At 39.8% G+C, this 17,321-nt stretch overlaps 1 protein-coding gene across 2 annotated transcripts in view; it reads left to right on the forward strand.

Annotated features, from left to right (window-relative positions):
• Positions 1 to 15,757, forward strand: part of GPR63 (G protein-coupled receptor 63) — a 69,515-nt gene extending 53,758 nt beyond the window's left edge. Inside the window, exons 1-2 of one of the 2 annotated variants that reach the window (XM_070376577.1) lie at positions 1,458 to 1,644; positions 9,001 to 15,757. In XM_070376577.1, coding sequence (XP_070232678.1) covers positions 9,154 to 10,413 — 1,260 coding nt within the window. In that variant the 5' untranslated portion in view covers positions 1,458 to 1,644; positions 9,001 to 9,153 and the 3' untranslated portion in view covers positions 10,414 to 15,757. Of the gene's footprint in view, positions 1 to 1,457; positions 1,645 to 9,000 lie in introns of those variants that run through there. The other variant, XM_005892260.2, reaches the window with a different exon arrangement.
• Positions 15,758 to 17,321: the final 1,564 nt, after the last annotated feature.

Here is a 17,321-nt window from a genome sequence, read left to right on the forward strand (position 1 = left end):
TGGCACAGTATCTGCACTCTCCAAGATCCTTCTGCTTTTCTTAAAGGCCAGATAGGCAAGCTGAATATGAATGTGTTAGGAATCATCACCTTCATCCTTTCAGTCCTTAAGACCATTTCCTCACCTTTGTCACATCTGTGTTTTACCAAGTATAGAGTGGTTACTGCTTACTGCTCAGTCAGCACGCAATGGAAAGCATGACATTCTATGGAATGGAGAGGCAGTCAAGGTCCCTGTGGACTAGATTATAAGTGCGTGCTGGGAGCTGATAGAGCCCTGAGGTAGGGTAGTAGGGTGCCAGCTGGAGCCAAACTGCTCAGGTATTCTTTGCTAGCACATATAAAGAAAAAAACTAATATGTTTTTGCACATCAACAGCTATGTACCAGATGCCAGTGAATGTGCTGATTTACTCCAGCAGAGAAGTCACGTTTGGTATAGTATCTGCACTCTCCAAGATCCGTCTGCTTTTCTTAAAGGCCAAATTGGCAAGCTGAATATGTCTGTGTTAGGAATGACGGTGGTGACCTTCATCCTTTCAGTCCTTGATAGTGACCCTAATCTACAGTCTCTTGGTTGCAGCATGTGGGATCTAGTTCTCTGACCAGGGATTGAACCCAGTCCCTCAGCATTGGGAGGGGGGAGTCTCAGCCACTGGACCACCAGGGAAGTCCCCTGTTTTCCTCTTATTCAAGAGGTTCTAGATCTGTGTATTAGTTCAAGTTTGGGAATTGATTGAGGGGTGGCATTTTTCTATTTTATAGTTTTGCTCCTTATATAGAAAAAGTAGGACTTGGTAGGTTTGTAACTATTTCTGTCTTAGAAATACCATGATCAAGCACCAATGATCTCTGCAAGTTAGACTATTCCGATTTCAGCCTTTGCTTGCTGCCCAGGTTGGTAAGCATGCTATCTCATCTTTTGTTGAGTACTGTCACTGAGCCCCTGCCACTCTGGGATACTATGATCCCCATTCAGTTTAGGAACCCATTTCTTGGGTGGCACCATTGCCTGTTGTCATTCCTGGTCTGCAGAGAATAGCGGCTATAGAGATCTTCAAGTATGCTGGTGATCCTTTGAACCAGTGTATCTCAGCATCAGTGAAGGCAGTGCCCTCTGGATCCTACCAGGTGATATAGTTATAGGCAGGTGAGCAGGTCTTACATGATAAATCCAGGTCAGCATTCCTATCTGCTGAAGTCTTTGCATAGCTCCCTGTTTACCAAGGAGGTAGTGTCATCTCATTTTTATGTAGTGTAGGTTACCTTCAGAACCAGGCGTCCATCAACCAAGTGAACAAACTGTTAGAGCCATTTTCAGCCGTTTGACATAGCACAGAAAATCCAGAATCTCAGTTTAGTGTGCCCATATTAAAAATTTTGATCTATTCTAACATTATATTCTTTCCAACCTGATTTAATACCCTCTGCATCTATTTTCATACCTATTCCCTGGTTTCTGTCTATATAAATTGGAATTATCTTGCATATCTTTTGATATAAATTTTCTTTCTTTCTCGTTCACAGTTCACACTACACACTGGATTCTGCTGGGACTTGATTCTGGTTGTAGGTCTAGAAGCAAGAGAGATAGTTGGGGCAGGGTCCTAAGGAAGGCCAAAGTCCCTGGCAAGATGCCATTGTAGGTAAGGCTCTTACTGATTCTTCAGGCAAGGAGAGACCAACCTCATCAAGCAAGGAGGAAGAGCTGTTACTATTGGCAGATAAAACTGCAGCACATGGTCCTCAGCCTCAGCTTCATGAAAATCCCCTTGGACAGCAAGGAGATCAAACCAGTCAATCCTAAAGTGAATCAGTCCTGAATATTCATTGAAAGGACTGATGCTGAAACTGAAGCTCCAATACTTTTGCCCCTAATGTGAAGAACTAACTCACTGGAAAAGACCCTGATGCTGGGAAAGATTGAAGGCAGGGGCAGAATGGGATGACAGAGGATGAGATGAGATGGATGGCATCACCGACTCAATGGGCATGAGTTTGAGCAAGCTCTGGGAGTTGGTGATGGACAGGGAAGCCTGGCATGCTGCAGTCAATGGGATCGCAAAGAGTTGGACATGACTGAGTGACTGAACTGAACTGAGTCTTATCCCAGCTTTCAGGCCCCTCTGCTTCCCAGCCAGAATCCTAACTTTAACTGAAGAGACTCTGTAAGTTTGGGAATTCAATTTGCATTGCAATATTGCCACCCATAGGATTAGACTTCTAGTTTTAGAAATCCCATCTCTGGGGCAGTAGGAGATAAGTTTTCTTCACTGTGGTCACTGTGGTCTGGCTCTTCCTCTAATCCTTGAGATTGGAATTTAACGTTCTCAATTGAATTTTTTCTTTCCTCTGGAAATTCAAATTCCAGGCCCCACCCTGGACTACAGACTTAGAAACTTGGGGTTTGGGGCCCCCGTTTTAATAGGCTTTTCAGGTGATTCTTATGCATGCTCAACTTTGAGAACCGCTAATGTGGAACAACACCTTCAAAATTCTCAGAGAAAATTATTTTCAACAGAATTCTAAGCCAAGACAGTTAATGTGGATAAAAATAAAGACAGACACATATAAGGACTCAAATTTATGTCCCTTGTGTTCTTTATTCAAAAACAATTGGTTCATGGAAACAAGGAAGTCAACAAAGGAGGCAGTGAAGTGGAAGAGAAAGGACCTAAGAAATATGGAAGCCAAGAGCCCAAGGCAAAAAGGAGGATTCCAAGATGATAGTAAAGAGATGCTTCCTGCTGGCTTCTGTGCAACTGACCCAGTGTCACTCCAGGGAGGCACATAAAGCCGAATGAATAACTTCAAGATAAAATATGTAGCTGATATATCTAACCTTCCGAAATGTGATAATTCTAGATGTAAAATCTGTCTGGTAGAGCAGATTAAACAAACAGGTGTTTAAAAAAATAAAATTAGAAGTATATAAATTATTAATTCTATAAAATGCAAAATTTATACAGGAAAGAAAAATTTTTTTGGCTTATCAGTAAATATACTATTTGTGCAAATATATTAATAGATGCACTAACTTCTGCTGTTCTTTGGAATTTTCAAATAAATATTTTGGTAGTATGAAGAGATAAGAAGTAAGTTGGGAGGTGCTATGGCAGCTAAACCTTTACTATCCTAATAGGAAATCAGGAGTTCATATATAATATTGATTAAAGTATCAATTTCTTCATGTTATTTAGGTACATAAGTACTTTTGAAAAAAAACTTTAAAATAGTTAAAAATGGCTACCTCTAAAACCAGATGTGGAATGTGAAAGGTAGTATAAGATTTGACTGTCATTTTAAAACTCAATTTGATGATTTTTTAAATGAAATTATGTGCATATAACATAAATAATAAAAAGAGAAAAGAAGAAATTCTCTGATTTGATAAAACATAATGCAAATAAGGGCTTCCCTGGTGGCTCCACAGTAAAAACTTCTCCTGCAGTGCAGGAGATATGGGTTCCATCCCTGGGTTGGGAAGATTCCCTGGAGGAAGGCATGGCAACCCACTCCAGTATTCTTGCCTGGAGAATCCCATGGATAGAGGAGCCTGGAGGGCTACAGTCCTTAGGGTCACAAAGAGTTGGACACGACTGAAGCAACTAAGCATGCATGCACGCAGTGCAGATTAATTTACCATGTATGTATTGAGCTGTGTGCAAAGCATAGTAGTCATAGGAGACAATGAGATTTATAAAATCAATCTGCCTTCTAAGGAGAATATACTCTTTTCAATGAAACAAATATCTAAAGCACTGAAATAGCAGTTTAAGACTGAAGGATGAAGACTGCAAGAATTCTGTGGCCTTCACTGCCCATTCCAGCCCCTGTAAGTCGCTTCAGTCATGTTCAACTCTGTGTGAACCCATAGAGGCAGCCCACCAGGCTCCCCCGTCCCTGGGATTCTCCAGGCAAGAACACTGGTGTGGGTTGCCATTTCCTTCTCCAATGCGTGAAAAGTGAAAGTGAAGTCGTTTAGTCGTGTCCGACTTTAGCGACCCCATGGACTGCAGCCCACCAGGCTCCTCCATCCATGGGATTTTCCAGGCAAGAGTACTGGAGTGGGGTGCCATTGCCTTCTCCGTTCCAGCCCCTGAAGCCCCATTAATTGTGACATCTCCGCATTCTCCAAACATGAAACACTTAACAGTATCACTAACCTGATTGCCCCTGCGTTGTTTCTGTAGATACTTGAGACAAGAGAAAGAATCATAAATTCAATAATTTCTGCCATATCTGAGGTTTACACGTGGGGTGTATATATGTATGTATGTGTATATGAATATATATATAAACGTGCACCTTCACATATAATTTTAATTTTTTCTTGGAATATGTAATAAGAGTACCCAACAAATGGCAAATAAAGACTAGTTCAGATTAAACATTAGGACTGCTAAGCAAGTATTACCAACCTAAGCTAATTTTCTACTGTTCTTATGTTGCTACTGTCCCATTTCCTCTGGAAATGCAAATATTAAGTATAAAACTTTGATTTAGTCTACTGTGAAATTCAAAGAAACTGCAGGTCACAATGTACTTGATAAGAATTTCTAAGAGGAAAGAATCTTTTGACATAGTTACAATGAGTATTCAGAAGTCCTAATTTTTCAGCCAGGAGTACAATGAATGAAGAGCATATAGATACCAGGGCAAAAGCGTTATTAAGTTCATGTATGTTAAGCTCTCTGACATTAGAAATTTCAGATCTTCCTCAGTGTTTACCTTAACATTGCTTTTATGTAAGCCTTTCATAGACTCTTTATATATTTGGGAAATTCAACTTTTATATTTAATGGGTACTGAAAAGCTGATTGGAAGCTCTGTGTGCATGGGTTGGGCTTGACAGTAAATGGGCTTCAGTATACAAGGTAACTGGGCACCAAGCTGGCATTTTTCTTGAGGCTCCATGAAAGGTTAGTATCTAGAGTATTTTTTTTTCCTCTGGGAGTTTTTAATTACTGGAAAAGATGAGTGCTTCAGTCCTGCCTGGTAATGTATGCCTGGCTGCTGGCCTCTGGCAACAGGGTGGAGAAGGGGGCTAGGTTCTCATGCTGAATGTATAGACACCCATCCAGTCCTGCTGTGATCAGCCGTGCCCTGATTCGCTAAAGTTTTGTGCTTATTGGCTTCAGTTGTGCCAGCGACTTGGGCTGCTGGCATGGGGGTATCTTCTTTCATATGTTTGCTGGAGATGAGCCACAAACCTAGAGTGGGGTTCCAATAGCTCTGTATATAGATTTTTCAGTCAATTTCCCAGTTTTCTGCCCCACCCAAACTTAAAGTACTTCCTGGTATCTCCTCCCCTACAGCTTCTCTGGGGATCTACAGAGTTTTTCAGCTTCTAAGCATATTTCTTAGGAAGTATTGAAGATAAAAAGTTCTTTGTTCTGCTCTGTTCAGTTACCACACCACCATCTGCCTTTGCCTTAAAACATTTACAAAAACTCTTATCCATTGATGCATCTTTCATATCCCTATACTGTCATTTCAGTGTAATTTTGAGAAGCAGGGTCTATGGTTCGTTTGTCTAGTTTAAGCAGAAATTCAGGAATCATTTGTTCATCAGTGTTTCTCCAGTGCCTCGCTCGTTTTTATTGTTCAGTCACTCAGTCATGTCCTACTGTTTGCGATGCCATGGACTGCAGCATGACAGGCTTCCCTGTCTTTTCACCGTCTCCTGGAGCTTGCTCAAACTCATGTCCGTTGAGTCAGTGAGGCCATCCAACCATCTCTTCCACTCTTGTCCCCTTCTCCTCCTGCCTTCAATCTTTCCCAGCATCAGGATCTTTTCTGATCAGGACATCTGCATATATTCCTTTATGCTTGACTGGTTTGATCTCCTTGCTGTCCAAGGGACACTCAAGAGTCTTCTCCAACACCACAATTCAGAAGCATCAATTCTTCAGTGTTCAGCCTCCTTTTTGATCCAACTGTCACATCCATACATGACTACTGGAAAAATCATAGCTTTGACTAGATGGACCTTGGTCGGCAAAGTAGTGCCTCTGGTTTTTAATACACTGTCTAGGTTTGTCATAGCTTTTCTTCCAAGGAGCAAGCGTCTTTTCATTTTGTGGCTGCAGTCACTGTTTGCAGTGATTTTGGAGCCCAAGAAAATAAAGTCTGTCACTGTTTCCATTGTTTCCCCATCTACTTCCCATGAAGTGATGGGACCAGATGCTTTGATCTTTGTTTTTTTAATGCTGAGTTTTAAGCCAGATTTCTCACTCTCTTTTACCTTCATCAAGAGGCTCTTTAGTTCCTTTTCGCTTTCTGCCATAAGTGTGGTGTTATCTGCATATCTGAGGTTATTGATATTTCTCCTGCCAATCTTGATTCCAGCTTGTGCTTCTTCCAGCCCAGCATTTTGCATGACATACTCTGCATGGAAGTTAAATAAGCTAGGGTGACAACATAGAGCCTTGATGTACTCCTTTCCCAATTTGGAACCAGTCCGTTGTTCCATGTCCAGTTCTTACTGTTGCTTCTTGACCTGCAAACAGGTGTCTCAGGAGGCAGGCAGGCTCATAGTAGGCTCTGAAATAAATATTTGATGGATGAATAATTGAGTGAATTGAGTTAGAAGTTTTTAAAACAGCAGTAAAATATTGTGACTGTATATGCACATAGAACAACCTAAAAGGCATCTTTTACAATAAATTTTTGTTTTGGCTCTGTTTGGTTTTGGTTTTGTTCTCAGCATGGTCTAGAAAATAAGAGTTTTAGAAAGCTAAGTGTGTGCTCCTTCAGGATGGATATATTTACTTTTTTAGTCAAGCAGTTACAGCTGTTACTTTAGGCTTAAAGATACACATTTGCCTAAGATATACATTTATGATTTTTCTCTAGAGATAGAACCATATTGAGGCTGAGGTATGCAGTAAGCACAGTCTTTATGCTTATTTGTATGTATATTTGTGAAGTTATAAAGAGACTTGGGCTGATTATATAGTTATAAAGAGACTTTCCCCACGGTCCTTTGTGGTTAATAAAGTTTGAGAGTCACTGGCTTAGTGGAGCATCTTATCCAGGTATGTTTTCCTTAGAAAATATACCTGTTTGTAGAGACAAAGAAATTAAGCTATAACAGTGAAGTGAAGTGTTAGTCACTCAGTTGTATCGGACTCTTTGTGACTCCATGGGCTGTGGCCTGCCAGGCTCCTCTGTCCCTGGGATTCTTCAGGCAAGAATATTGGAGTGGGTTGCCATTCCCTTTTCCAGGGGGTCTTTCCAACCCAGGAATTGAACCCAAGTCTCTGCAGTGTAGGTGGATTCTCTATCATCCGAGCTGGTATGAGTGAAGCCCATAACATTGAAAGTATATAGTAAAATTAATATTTTGAACAAATAGGTGAATATTCTTATTCATATGGTTAGCCCTGGACAGCAAATTGGGGATTGTGGAGAGATAGGAATATGTTAGAGAGCCCATGATTTGGTTAAAGTGCTGGATCTTGGGTCTCACAAATGAAATGCTTCTACCCTCTATACTACAAGAAATGAATAAATGGACTTCTGGCACTTACTCCTAAAATCATTCAGTAATTGTAAGTTCAAATAATGAAAATTATGGCATCATCTTAAACAATTAATATGGGGCTTCCCAGGTGGTGCTAGTGGAAAAGAACCTGCCTGGCAATTCAGGAGACACAAGAGACACAGGTTTGACCCTGGGTCGGGAAGATCCTCTGGAGAAGGCATGACAACCCACTCCAGTATTCTTGCCTGGAGAATCCCATGGACAGAGAAGCCTGGGAGGCCACAGTCCATTGAGTTGCAAAGAGTCAGACACGGCTAAAGTGACTTAGCACACACACATGCATGCAAACTACTGTGTAATTCGCCCATCCCCAATCTTTGGATTTGTTAAAGGAATCTACACAGACATCCAGTGAGAGTTCTTTATAATTAGAAAGGTTAAAGTTACCTCTCCAGTAAGGAAGGAAAAACCTACATCACAAAAGTAGGTTAGGAAGATAATAGATTAAGAAAGTTGTTTACAGAAAACTCACGGGTTACAGGAATTGTTAAGAAGTTGGGGGTAAGGAGAAGAGAAAGGTGATAAGAAGCTTTTTGGAGCAAGAAGTGAAATATCTTTGTAAGTTTTCTAGAGTGCATTCTTCTTCACACCTGAATATTTTCCCAGTCATCTTCTTTAGAATCCTTTATTTCTTGGTTGACATTTTAATCAAGTTGCTGGCATTACAGTAAGGTTGATCTTAGGAAAAAGAAATTGAGAAGATAGAAGTATTTATTTCAGAAAATAAAGGATGGAAATGGGTGGGCATGGGAAAGAAGAGAGAATATGAGGATCAAAGAGAGCTTTGGAAAAAGAAAGGAAGTCTTCAAAATATGACCAAGACATTTTACAGATAACTTTTCTTCTTTTCTTGAAGAACTTCTTCAGTAGAGTGGTAGGATTCTGGGAAAAAAACACAAATAAAATAGAGAGCCAGAAAACTGCTTTAGACCCTCATTGAAAATAAGGGTAGTGTCTACTTGTGAAGCTGTGAAAGCAAAAGTGTTTGATTATCATGTATTAAATAGGAAACTGATTTCAGGGTTCTTTGTCAGCTAGCTTCGGGCTAGTTTAAGAATGGAATATAAACCTGTACCAAAGAGCTATCAAGAAAACTGTTAATACTCTCAGGACAAACAGATAATAAAATCTGTATTAATAGTAACTGTGAAAAGGCTATGCTGATCCTGGAAATTTGAAAGAAAAATTAACTGTAAGGTAATACTTTTGGCGTTTGAGGCAGTAATACATTTTTATTCTTTTCACTTTCACTTTATATATGGAAGTCATGAAGTTTCCATTATAGTTGACTACAAACAGAACAATATTTTAGTGATGACTAGTCTAGAAACTTAAATATTTTTAAAGAGTTAAAAAAAGTAAAATAGGTCCTTCAGGATAAAGAGTAAGGAGTTAAATGATATGTACAAAACTCACTCCCATTTATTTTTTTGTGTTTTGGACTTGTTTTCAGGCAAAAGGACTCCTGTGGAAGATGGACATCTTTCTCCCATTTTCAGAATATGTTTCCAAGCTCATCAGTGAAACCTGATCCTGCTGCTCTGTGTTAAAATGCTTGAAGAACACTCACATCTCTGACAACTCCAGCTTTCATCCTGTTGAAACCATGGTCGTCTCCGCAGTGTTGACGGCATCCCATGCTGGGGCATCCAACACAACGTTTGTAGTTTATGAAAACACCTACATGAATATTACAGTCCCTCCACCATTCCAGCACCCTGGCGTTGGTCCACTGCTTAGATACAGTGTTGAAAGCCTGGCTCCCACTGGGATGAGTTCCTTAACAGTGAATAGTACAGCTGTGTCCCCAACACCAGCAGCTTCCAAGAGCCTCAACCTGCCTCTCCAGATCATCCTTTCTGCTCTAATGATGTTTATTCTGTGTGTGTCTTTTCTTGGCAACTTGGTTGTTTGCCTCATGGTTTACCAAAAAGCTGCCATGCGCTCCGCCATTAACATCCTCCTGGCCAGCCTGGCCTTTGCAGACATGTTGCTTGCAGTGCTGAACATGCCTTTGGCCTTGGTCACTATTCTTACCACCAGATGGATTTTCGGGAAATTCTTCTGTAGGGTATCTGCTATGTTTTTCTGGTTGTTTGTCATAGAGGGAGTAGCCATCCTGCTCATCATTAGCATTGATAGGTTTCTTATTATAGTCCAGAGGCAGGATAAGCTAAATCCATACAGGGCTAAGGTTCTCATTGCAGTTTCTTGGGCAACTTCTTTTTGTGTAGCTTTTCCTTTGGCAGTAGGGAACCCTGACCTGCAGATACCTTCCCGAGCCCCCCAGTGCGTGTTTGGGTACACAACCGATCCGGGTTACCAGGCTTATGTGATTTTGATTTCTCTCATTTCTTTCTTCCTGCCCTTCCTGGTGATCCTGTATTCCTTTATGGGCATCCTCAATACTCTTCGGCACAATGCCTTGAGGATCCACAGCTACCCTGAAGGTATATGCCTCAGCCAGGCCAGCAAACTGGGTCTCATGAGTCTCCAGAGACCCTTCCAGATGAGCATTGACATGGGCTTTAAAACGCGTGCCTTCACAACCATTTTGATTCTCTTTGCTGTCTTCATCGTCTGCTGGGCCCCATTCACCACTTACAGCCTTGTGGCAACGTTCAGCAAGCACTTTTACTATCAGCACAACTTTTTTGAGATCAGCACCTGGCTACTCTGGCTCTGCTACCTCAAGTCTGCGTTGAACCCACTGATTTACTACTGGAGGATTAAGAAATTCCACGATGCCTGCTTGGACATGATGCCTAAGTCCTTCAAGATTTTGCCGCGGCTCCCTGGTCACACACGGCGACGGATACGCCCCAGTGCTGTCTATGTGTGTGGGGAACATCGGACGGTGGTGTGAATATTGGAACTGCCTGACATTTAGGGTGATGGCTGTTCTTTATCTGACTTTGAATTTTCTTTCTCATGGCTTCTCCACTTAAACTTTGTTGTTTTATTCATAGGGTATGTATATATGTGTATGTGTGCAATGTAAATAAAGGATGGTGATTAGTTATAAGTCTGTTACCAGGGATACACAATAGGGAAGTGATCCCAAGTGTTACCTCCAGGGTTCAAGAGAAATCCTTGATTTAGGGTGGGGAGATGGTTTTCTGTAACTTCAGTTGATTTTGTTTCTGTCAGGAATCAGGATTGTGCTTTATTGAGCCTGAAGTTACATTGAATTTTAGGCATATTGTATGCTGCTAAGATATGCTTAGTTGAGTTTATCAAATTTTTTTTTTTCCTGGAAGACACTGCTGCTTTTTGCCATCACGTTGGAGCCAAAAACCACATACATCTCAGTAGATAGTTTTATTTAAGAAAAATAACCCAAGGGGGTGAGTGACATTTTAAAGGTCATTAATATTTACTTTGGTGCACTTTAAGAAACAATGTACAGACTAATTCAGTCATGTTTTTCAGAATTGCTTTTATACATGACATGTTGTGCTTTAGGAAACATTGCATTATTTCTAGCAAGATAGTTAAAAAAATGTTTTATCTGCATGTACAGTTTTAAAGGAGAGAACATAAAAATAGAGAACTTTTTCTAAGCACAATAGTGAATCTTCAGAGAAATAGGGCAGAGTTGAGAAGATGGAGCACCCTCGAAAATGTAAATGAAATGCAGAGAGGCTGTGGCTGGTGGGGGCTGTGCTGATTCCTTTTACTCACCGATTCTCTGAGTTCAGTAGGGAAAAGGGTCACCATTTAATTAGACGTCTACCAGGAGCCAGGCGCTGTGCATCATTTTATCCTCACAGTGTGCTGTGAGGGAGGTTATTATTTCTTCCTTTTGCAGACGAAGAAAGCAAGTCTCAAAGAGACTTAAACCTTGCCCAAGGTTAGTGGTAGAGCTGGGGTCAGAAAATCCATCTGAGTCCTGAGACTGCTGTTCTGCTATACCACACAGACACCTCCTTCAGGTTTGGAAGTTCCATGACCAACAGGGAAACTATGTGTATTCTTTCTTTTTTTTTTTTTAGGACTGAAACCTTCTTTAAAAAAAAAATAGCTTCATTTTTTTTCTTTTAATTACCAAAAGGAATTACATTACGGAAAGTCTGGAAAATAGAAAGGAAAAAAATAAAATCATTCATAACCTCCTTTATAAAGTGGAATTTAAAAATCTTAGATAAGGGTATAAGGAAATAAGGCAGATTTTTGATTTGCAAAACAAGTGACCATTATCGAGCAGTTAAATACAGCTGTCTATAGGTCTTTGCCCTGTAGGTTTGGATGTTTCCAGTTGTCCAGCTGTATTTCTCAATGTTCTGGACAGAATGCTGTGGTTGCCCCAGTGCTCGCCCAGAGCAGAGCTGGCTGTTGAAGAATGTGAATACTTAGAGGTGAACAGAAACCCTGGTCTGAGCCTTGAGCAAGTTTTCATTGGGGCAGGTCTAGGGTTTCAAATTCTTCTTCTCTTGCTGATAATCTGCCCTACGTGTATCCGGGGCCTTCGGTGCCCTCTCTCTCCAATTCTAGGAACTAGACAGTCCCCAGAGATGGGGCTTCAGACTAAGGCCGTAAGTGCTGAAAGTGTAGCCTGCTGGCTACATCATGGACTTTATAAATAGTCAAGTTAACCATGAACTTCTTTTGGATTTATAGCATGTTTTCAGAATTGTCATGCTTTGTCACCAGTGGGAAGTGAGCCTCTGTTTCTTTAGCTGTACAACCAGAGAGTTGGACTAGATGAATCTTCAAGATCTTTTCCAATTGTAATGTGAGAGTAGAGATTTTTTGAAGAGCTCAGCTGACATCAGCATCACTCTTTGGTCTCCAGTATTATTTTTTCTTACATTTTACTTCTTTAGATGTTTCTTAAAATTGAATGTCTGAAGAGCATGTGGCACCATGGCAGGAGTTAGGTGTTTGGGAGGTGGATGTCATCATGAAAGACCCAAGAAACACTGTTCTTGAGGCAGTGATCTTGTTATTGGGACTCATTTTCCAGTTAACTTGTCCTTGGGGACTCAAGCATGTTATTCAACATGTTTTGAGATCATCTTCTGATGAGACTCACCTACCTCTTTGGTTTCTTGTTTATATTATTCACAGGTAAAATTGCTTTTATCCATTGGGATCTTATAGAGCATAAACACTGTAGTAGATATTAGTAGCACGTTGAAGTGTATCATGGTTTCCATTTTCAATATAAGCTAGATTTTAGGCAGATATTAATAAGTCTATTTGAAATTAGACTTTATCTGAGGAAAGTCAGTGTGATCTGTATTCATCTTACATGTTGGTAGTAGATCTTGAGACACCTTTCATCGCTGGAGTTGAGACAGCTGTTTCCTTTGTCCTGTTTTTATGAGCAATCCTCAGGTAACTTCAGTTCTGCTGGTAGGCAGTGCAGCGTTGGGAAGAGCTCACTGCTAAGAGGCTCAGCGTTTGTGAAAGATGACCAAGAGGGTCCTTTGTGAGAATTCAGCACCCACACCAAACAGCAGTTCTCTTTCTACTGGATTGTCTTGATTGATCAGATGACAGTTTACAAACCATTTTGAACATTTTTATCACGTATACATTTTGAAAGCTTAAAAAAAAAAGTGCTGTGGTATAGCTTTGAAGAATTTAGGTGTAGTATCATATGTTGCCTATTCTGTATTTTCTTGATGGAAAAAAAATGCCACTATGAGTTATCACCACTGGCTGACATCATCAGAAATGTTTTTCTTTTTCCTTCAGGCTAATAAGTAAGAAGCAGGAAAGAGATAATGAAGTGTTTGTGGTCAAAAGAAAGAGTCAAAAGAAATCCTTAATAATCTGAAATAGTGATATTCAAACTTTCAAATATTCATCTGCATTTAAATCTTCCCAGGGGAGCTTGTTAACAATAAATACAGGTCACCAGGGCCCCAGAGGGGCACTGGGCCCACCAAGGCCCACTTTTATTTGTTGAGTATGTGGTCTGATTCTGGTTCAGATGGTCTGTGGGGCATACTTCAAGAAACACTCCTGTGGGAAATATATCCACTTAAAAATTGTCTGTTTTTTCCAAAAAATGTTTGATTTGTGTTGGAAGCCCTTATCTCCCAGTGCATGGATAATCCGCATTTAGAGGAAAATCTGTATATCATTGGCCTAATTTGCTGCCACGTGTGTTAGTGTTGGATCACTCCAGTATCAGCTTTATTATCTTTCAACCCGCAAAGTTCTGATAAAACATATAGTTTCAAAGTAGAGTGAAAAGATGACTTCACAATTGAAAGTGATGCCTTTTGGAATCTGATTCCTCTCATATTTTCTTTTCTAGATGAGAGGTATCTTTATTGTATGTAACCTCCTGAAGAGTAAGGGGAATGCAAAGATTCCTCCAATTCCTATTGCTCTTTACGCCAGTTGTGTTCAATGGAAGCATGGAAAAAATAAAACAACCATTTAAATCTATGTATTTCAGTTGCTGACAAGGATACTTAACTTAATATTTGCTTTTGTTTACATGAAAATATTTATGTATATATCACAGGAAAAATGTTCACTTGCTTGCTATTTTATACTTCCATGATTTTTAATGTTTAAAGGACTGTTTAATTCAGATTTTCACAACCATAGTCTTCATTGAAAACTCAGTTTTTATAATAATAAATGAAAATGTCAAAGCACATGTTTGTTATTACAAGTAAATGGTAATACAGTTCTTAGATATTAATGGGTACTAGTCCTTTGTAATTAAAATTAATTTATTTTACAATGGTACCTAACCTATATGAAAAAATCACTTTGAATTTTGGGTTGTAATATTCAAAATCAAAATGTATGATTATTTGTGCATATTCTTATTACAGCCAGGAAAAGAGCTACCAGTAAGAAAATGAATAAATGTCTAACATTTCTAAAAGTGGAGTATTTTTAAAGGACTACTTCATTTATCTTAGAAAAAAAATTGTCATGAATAATACTTTCTGTTCAATTAAAATCTGAGTTTAGTTTCAATCCTACTTCCTCTGGGTTTTTATTTTCAAATTAGCTCTCAAAGCCTTTATGTGTGTAACTGTATTCTGGTTTTAGAAGTTCTCAGAGCAATTAAGGATGAAATGAAACTTGGCAAAAGACTAGTATTAAGAGATAGTTTTAAGACATTCTGTCTAGGAGAGTTATAAAAATTTTCCTGCTAAGTCATTTGAAATCGCATTGTCACTGGCAAATCAGTGACAATATTTGCTTCTGTTTTGATGGAATGACTTCATACTGTACTTTTCTAAAATCTAAGGCCTTTCTAAAACCTACTTTTAAATCTTTAGAAAATATCATTCATTTTTAGAGGAGTTTCAATTTTTGCCAACTAGACACGAGGGTTTTATTTTCCTTTTCACTTATATGCAAAAGATAAATATATTTATTTTTAAGTTACAATAGAAGGTTGATTTACAAAGGAAGGTTGTCATTAAATCTACATCTAATAGTTTCTTTTGAAATGGAAAGGTAAGATATAGCAAAATGGAAAATGTTGAATTAAAAGCATGTTCACATCTACTGTGAAAATAATTAGCTGCACTCTACTCATAATAAAGAGAACCTTTAGGAGAAGTGTCTACCTTCTATGTCAAGGTGCAGTCAGTTAGATTTAATGCAAAAAGAAAAAAATAAATATTTCACGGGTGTATCAGTCAGGATTTAACCCAGGGAAGCAGAACTAGTAAAACGTATTTATTATGAGATCTATTGCAAGAGTTGGCTTACATGGTTGTGGGGCTGGCTGTGCAGATTTGAAGGCCAGAGGGCGGGCTGTCCTGTAGGACAGGCTGGAAATCACAGGCACAAGCTGAAGTTGCTGTCAGTTTCTGCTGAGGCAGAATTTCTTCCTTCTCAGAACAGCCTCCCTTCTGCTTTCAGCCTTTCAACTGCTTAAGTCAGACCTATCCAGATTGTTTAGGAAAATCTCTCAGTTAATGTGGACTGATTGTAGATTTTAACCACATCTACAAAACATCTTCACAGCACCACTTAGATAGTGTTTGATGGAAAAACTAGGGACTGTAGCCTGGGCAGAGTTCAGTTCAGTTCAGTTCAGTCATTCAGGCATGTCCGACTGTTTGTGACCGCATGGACTGCAGCATGCTAGGCATCCCTGTCCATCACCAACTCCCAGAGTTTACTCAAACTCATGTCCATTGAGTTGGCGATGCCATACAACCATCTCATCCTCTATCGTCCCCTTCTCCCACCTTCAATCTTTCCAGGATCAGGATCTTCTCAAATGAGTCAGTTCTTCACATCAGGTGGCCAAAGTATTGGAGCTTCAGCTTCAGCATCTGTCCTTCCAATGAATATTCTGGACTGATTTCCTTTAGGATGGACTGGTTGGATCTCCTTGCAGTCCAAGGGACTCTCAAGAGTCTTCTCCAACACCACAGTTCAAAAGCATCAATTCTTTGGTGCTCAGCTTTCTTTATAGTTCAACTCTCACATCCATACATGACTACTGGAAAAACCATAGCTTTGACTAGACAGACCTTTGTTGGGAAAGTAATATCCCTGCTTTTTAATATGCTGTGTAGGTTGGTCATAACTTTTCTTCCAAGGAGCAAGTGCCTTTTAATTTCATGGCTACAATCACCATCTGCAGTGATTTTTGAGCCCCCAAAATAAAGTCTCTCACTGTTTCCACTGTTTCCCCATCTATTTGCCATGAAGTGATGGGACCAGATGCCATGATCTTAGTTTTCTGAATGTTGAGCCTTAAGCCAACTTTTTCACTCTCCTCTTTCACTTTCATCAAGAGGCTCTTTAGTTCTGCTTCACTTTCTGCCATAAGGGTGGTGTCATCTGCATATCTGAGGTTATTGATATTTCTCCTGGCAATCTTGATTCTAGCTTGTGTTTCATCCAGCCCAGCGTTTCTCATGATGTACTCTGCATATAAGTGTATATATATGACCTACTCCTTTCCCAATTTGGAACCAGTCTGCTGTTCCATGTCCAGTTCTAACTGTTGCTTTCTGATCTGCATACAGATTTCTCAGGTGGTCTGGTTTTCCCATCTCTTGAAGGATTTTCCACAGTTTGTTGTGATCTACAAAGTCAAAGCCTTTGGCGTAATCAATAAAGCAGAAATAGATGTTTTTCTGGAAGTCTCTTGTTTTTTCGATAATCCAGCGGATGTTGGCACTTTGATCTCTGATTCCCCTGGCTTTTCTAAATCCAACTTGAGCATGTGGTAGTTCACGGTTCACATACTGTTGAAGCCTGGCTTGGAGAATTTTGAGCATTAATTTGCTAGCATTTGAGATGAGTGCAATTGTGCAGTAGTTTGAGCATCCTTTGGCATTGCCTTTCTTTGGGATTGGAATGAAAACTGACCTTTTCCAGGCCTGTGGCCACTGCTGACTTTTCCAAATTTGCTGGCATATTGAGTGCAGCACTTTCACAGCATCATCTTTCAGGATTTGAAATAGCTCAACTGGAGTTCCATCACCTCCACTAGCTTTGTTCATAGTGATGCTTCCTAAGGCCCACCCACTTGACTTTACATTCCAGGATGTCTGGCTCTAGGTGAGTGATCACACCATCGTGATTATCTGGGTTGTGAAGATCTTTTTTGCGTAGTTCTTCTGTGTATTGTTGTCACTTCTTAATATCTTCTGCTTCTGTTAGGTCCATACCATTTCTGTCGTTTATTGTGCCCATCTTTGCATGAAAAGTTCCCTTGGTATCTCTAATTTTCTTGAAGAGATCTCTAGTCTTTCCCATTCTGTTGTTTTCCTCTATTTCTTTGCACTGATAACTGAGGAAGGCTTTCTTATCTCTCCTTGCTGT

This window comes from Bos mutus, chromosome 9 (assembly GCF_027580195.1).
Source record: "Bos mutus isolate GX-2022 chromosome 9, NWIPB_WYAK_1.1, whole genome shotgun sequence".
NCBI classification, from domain to species: Eukaryota; Metazoa; Chordata; class Mammalia; order Artiodactyla; family Bovidae; genus Bos; species Bos mutus.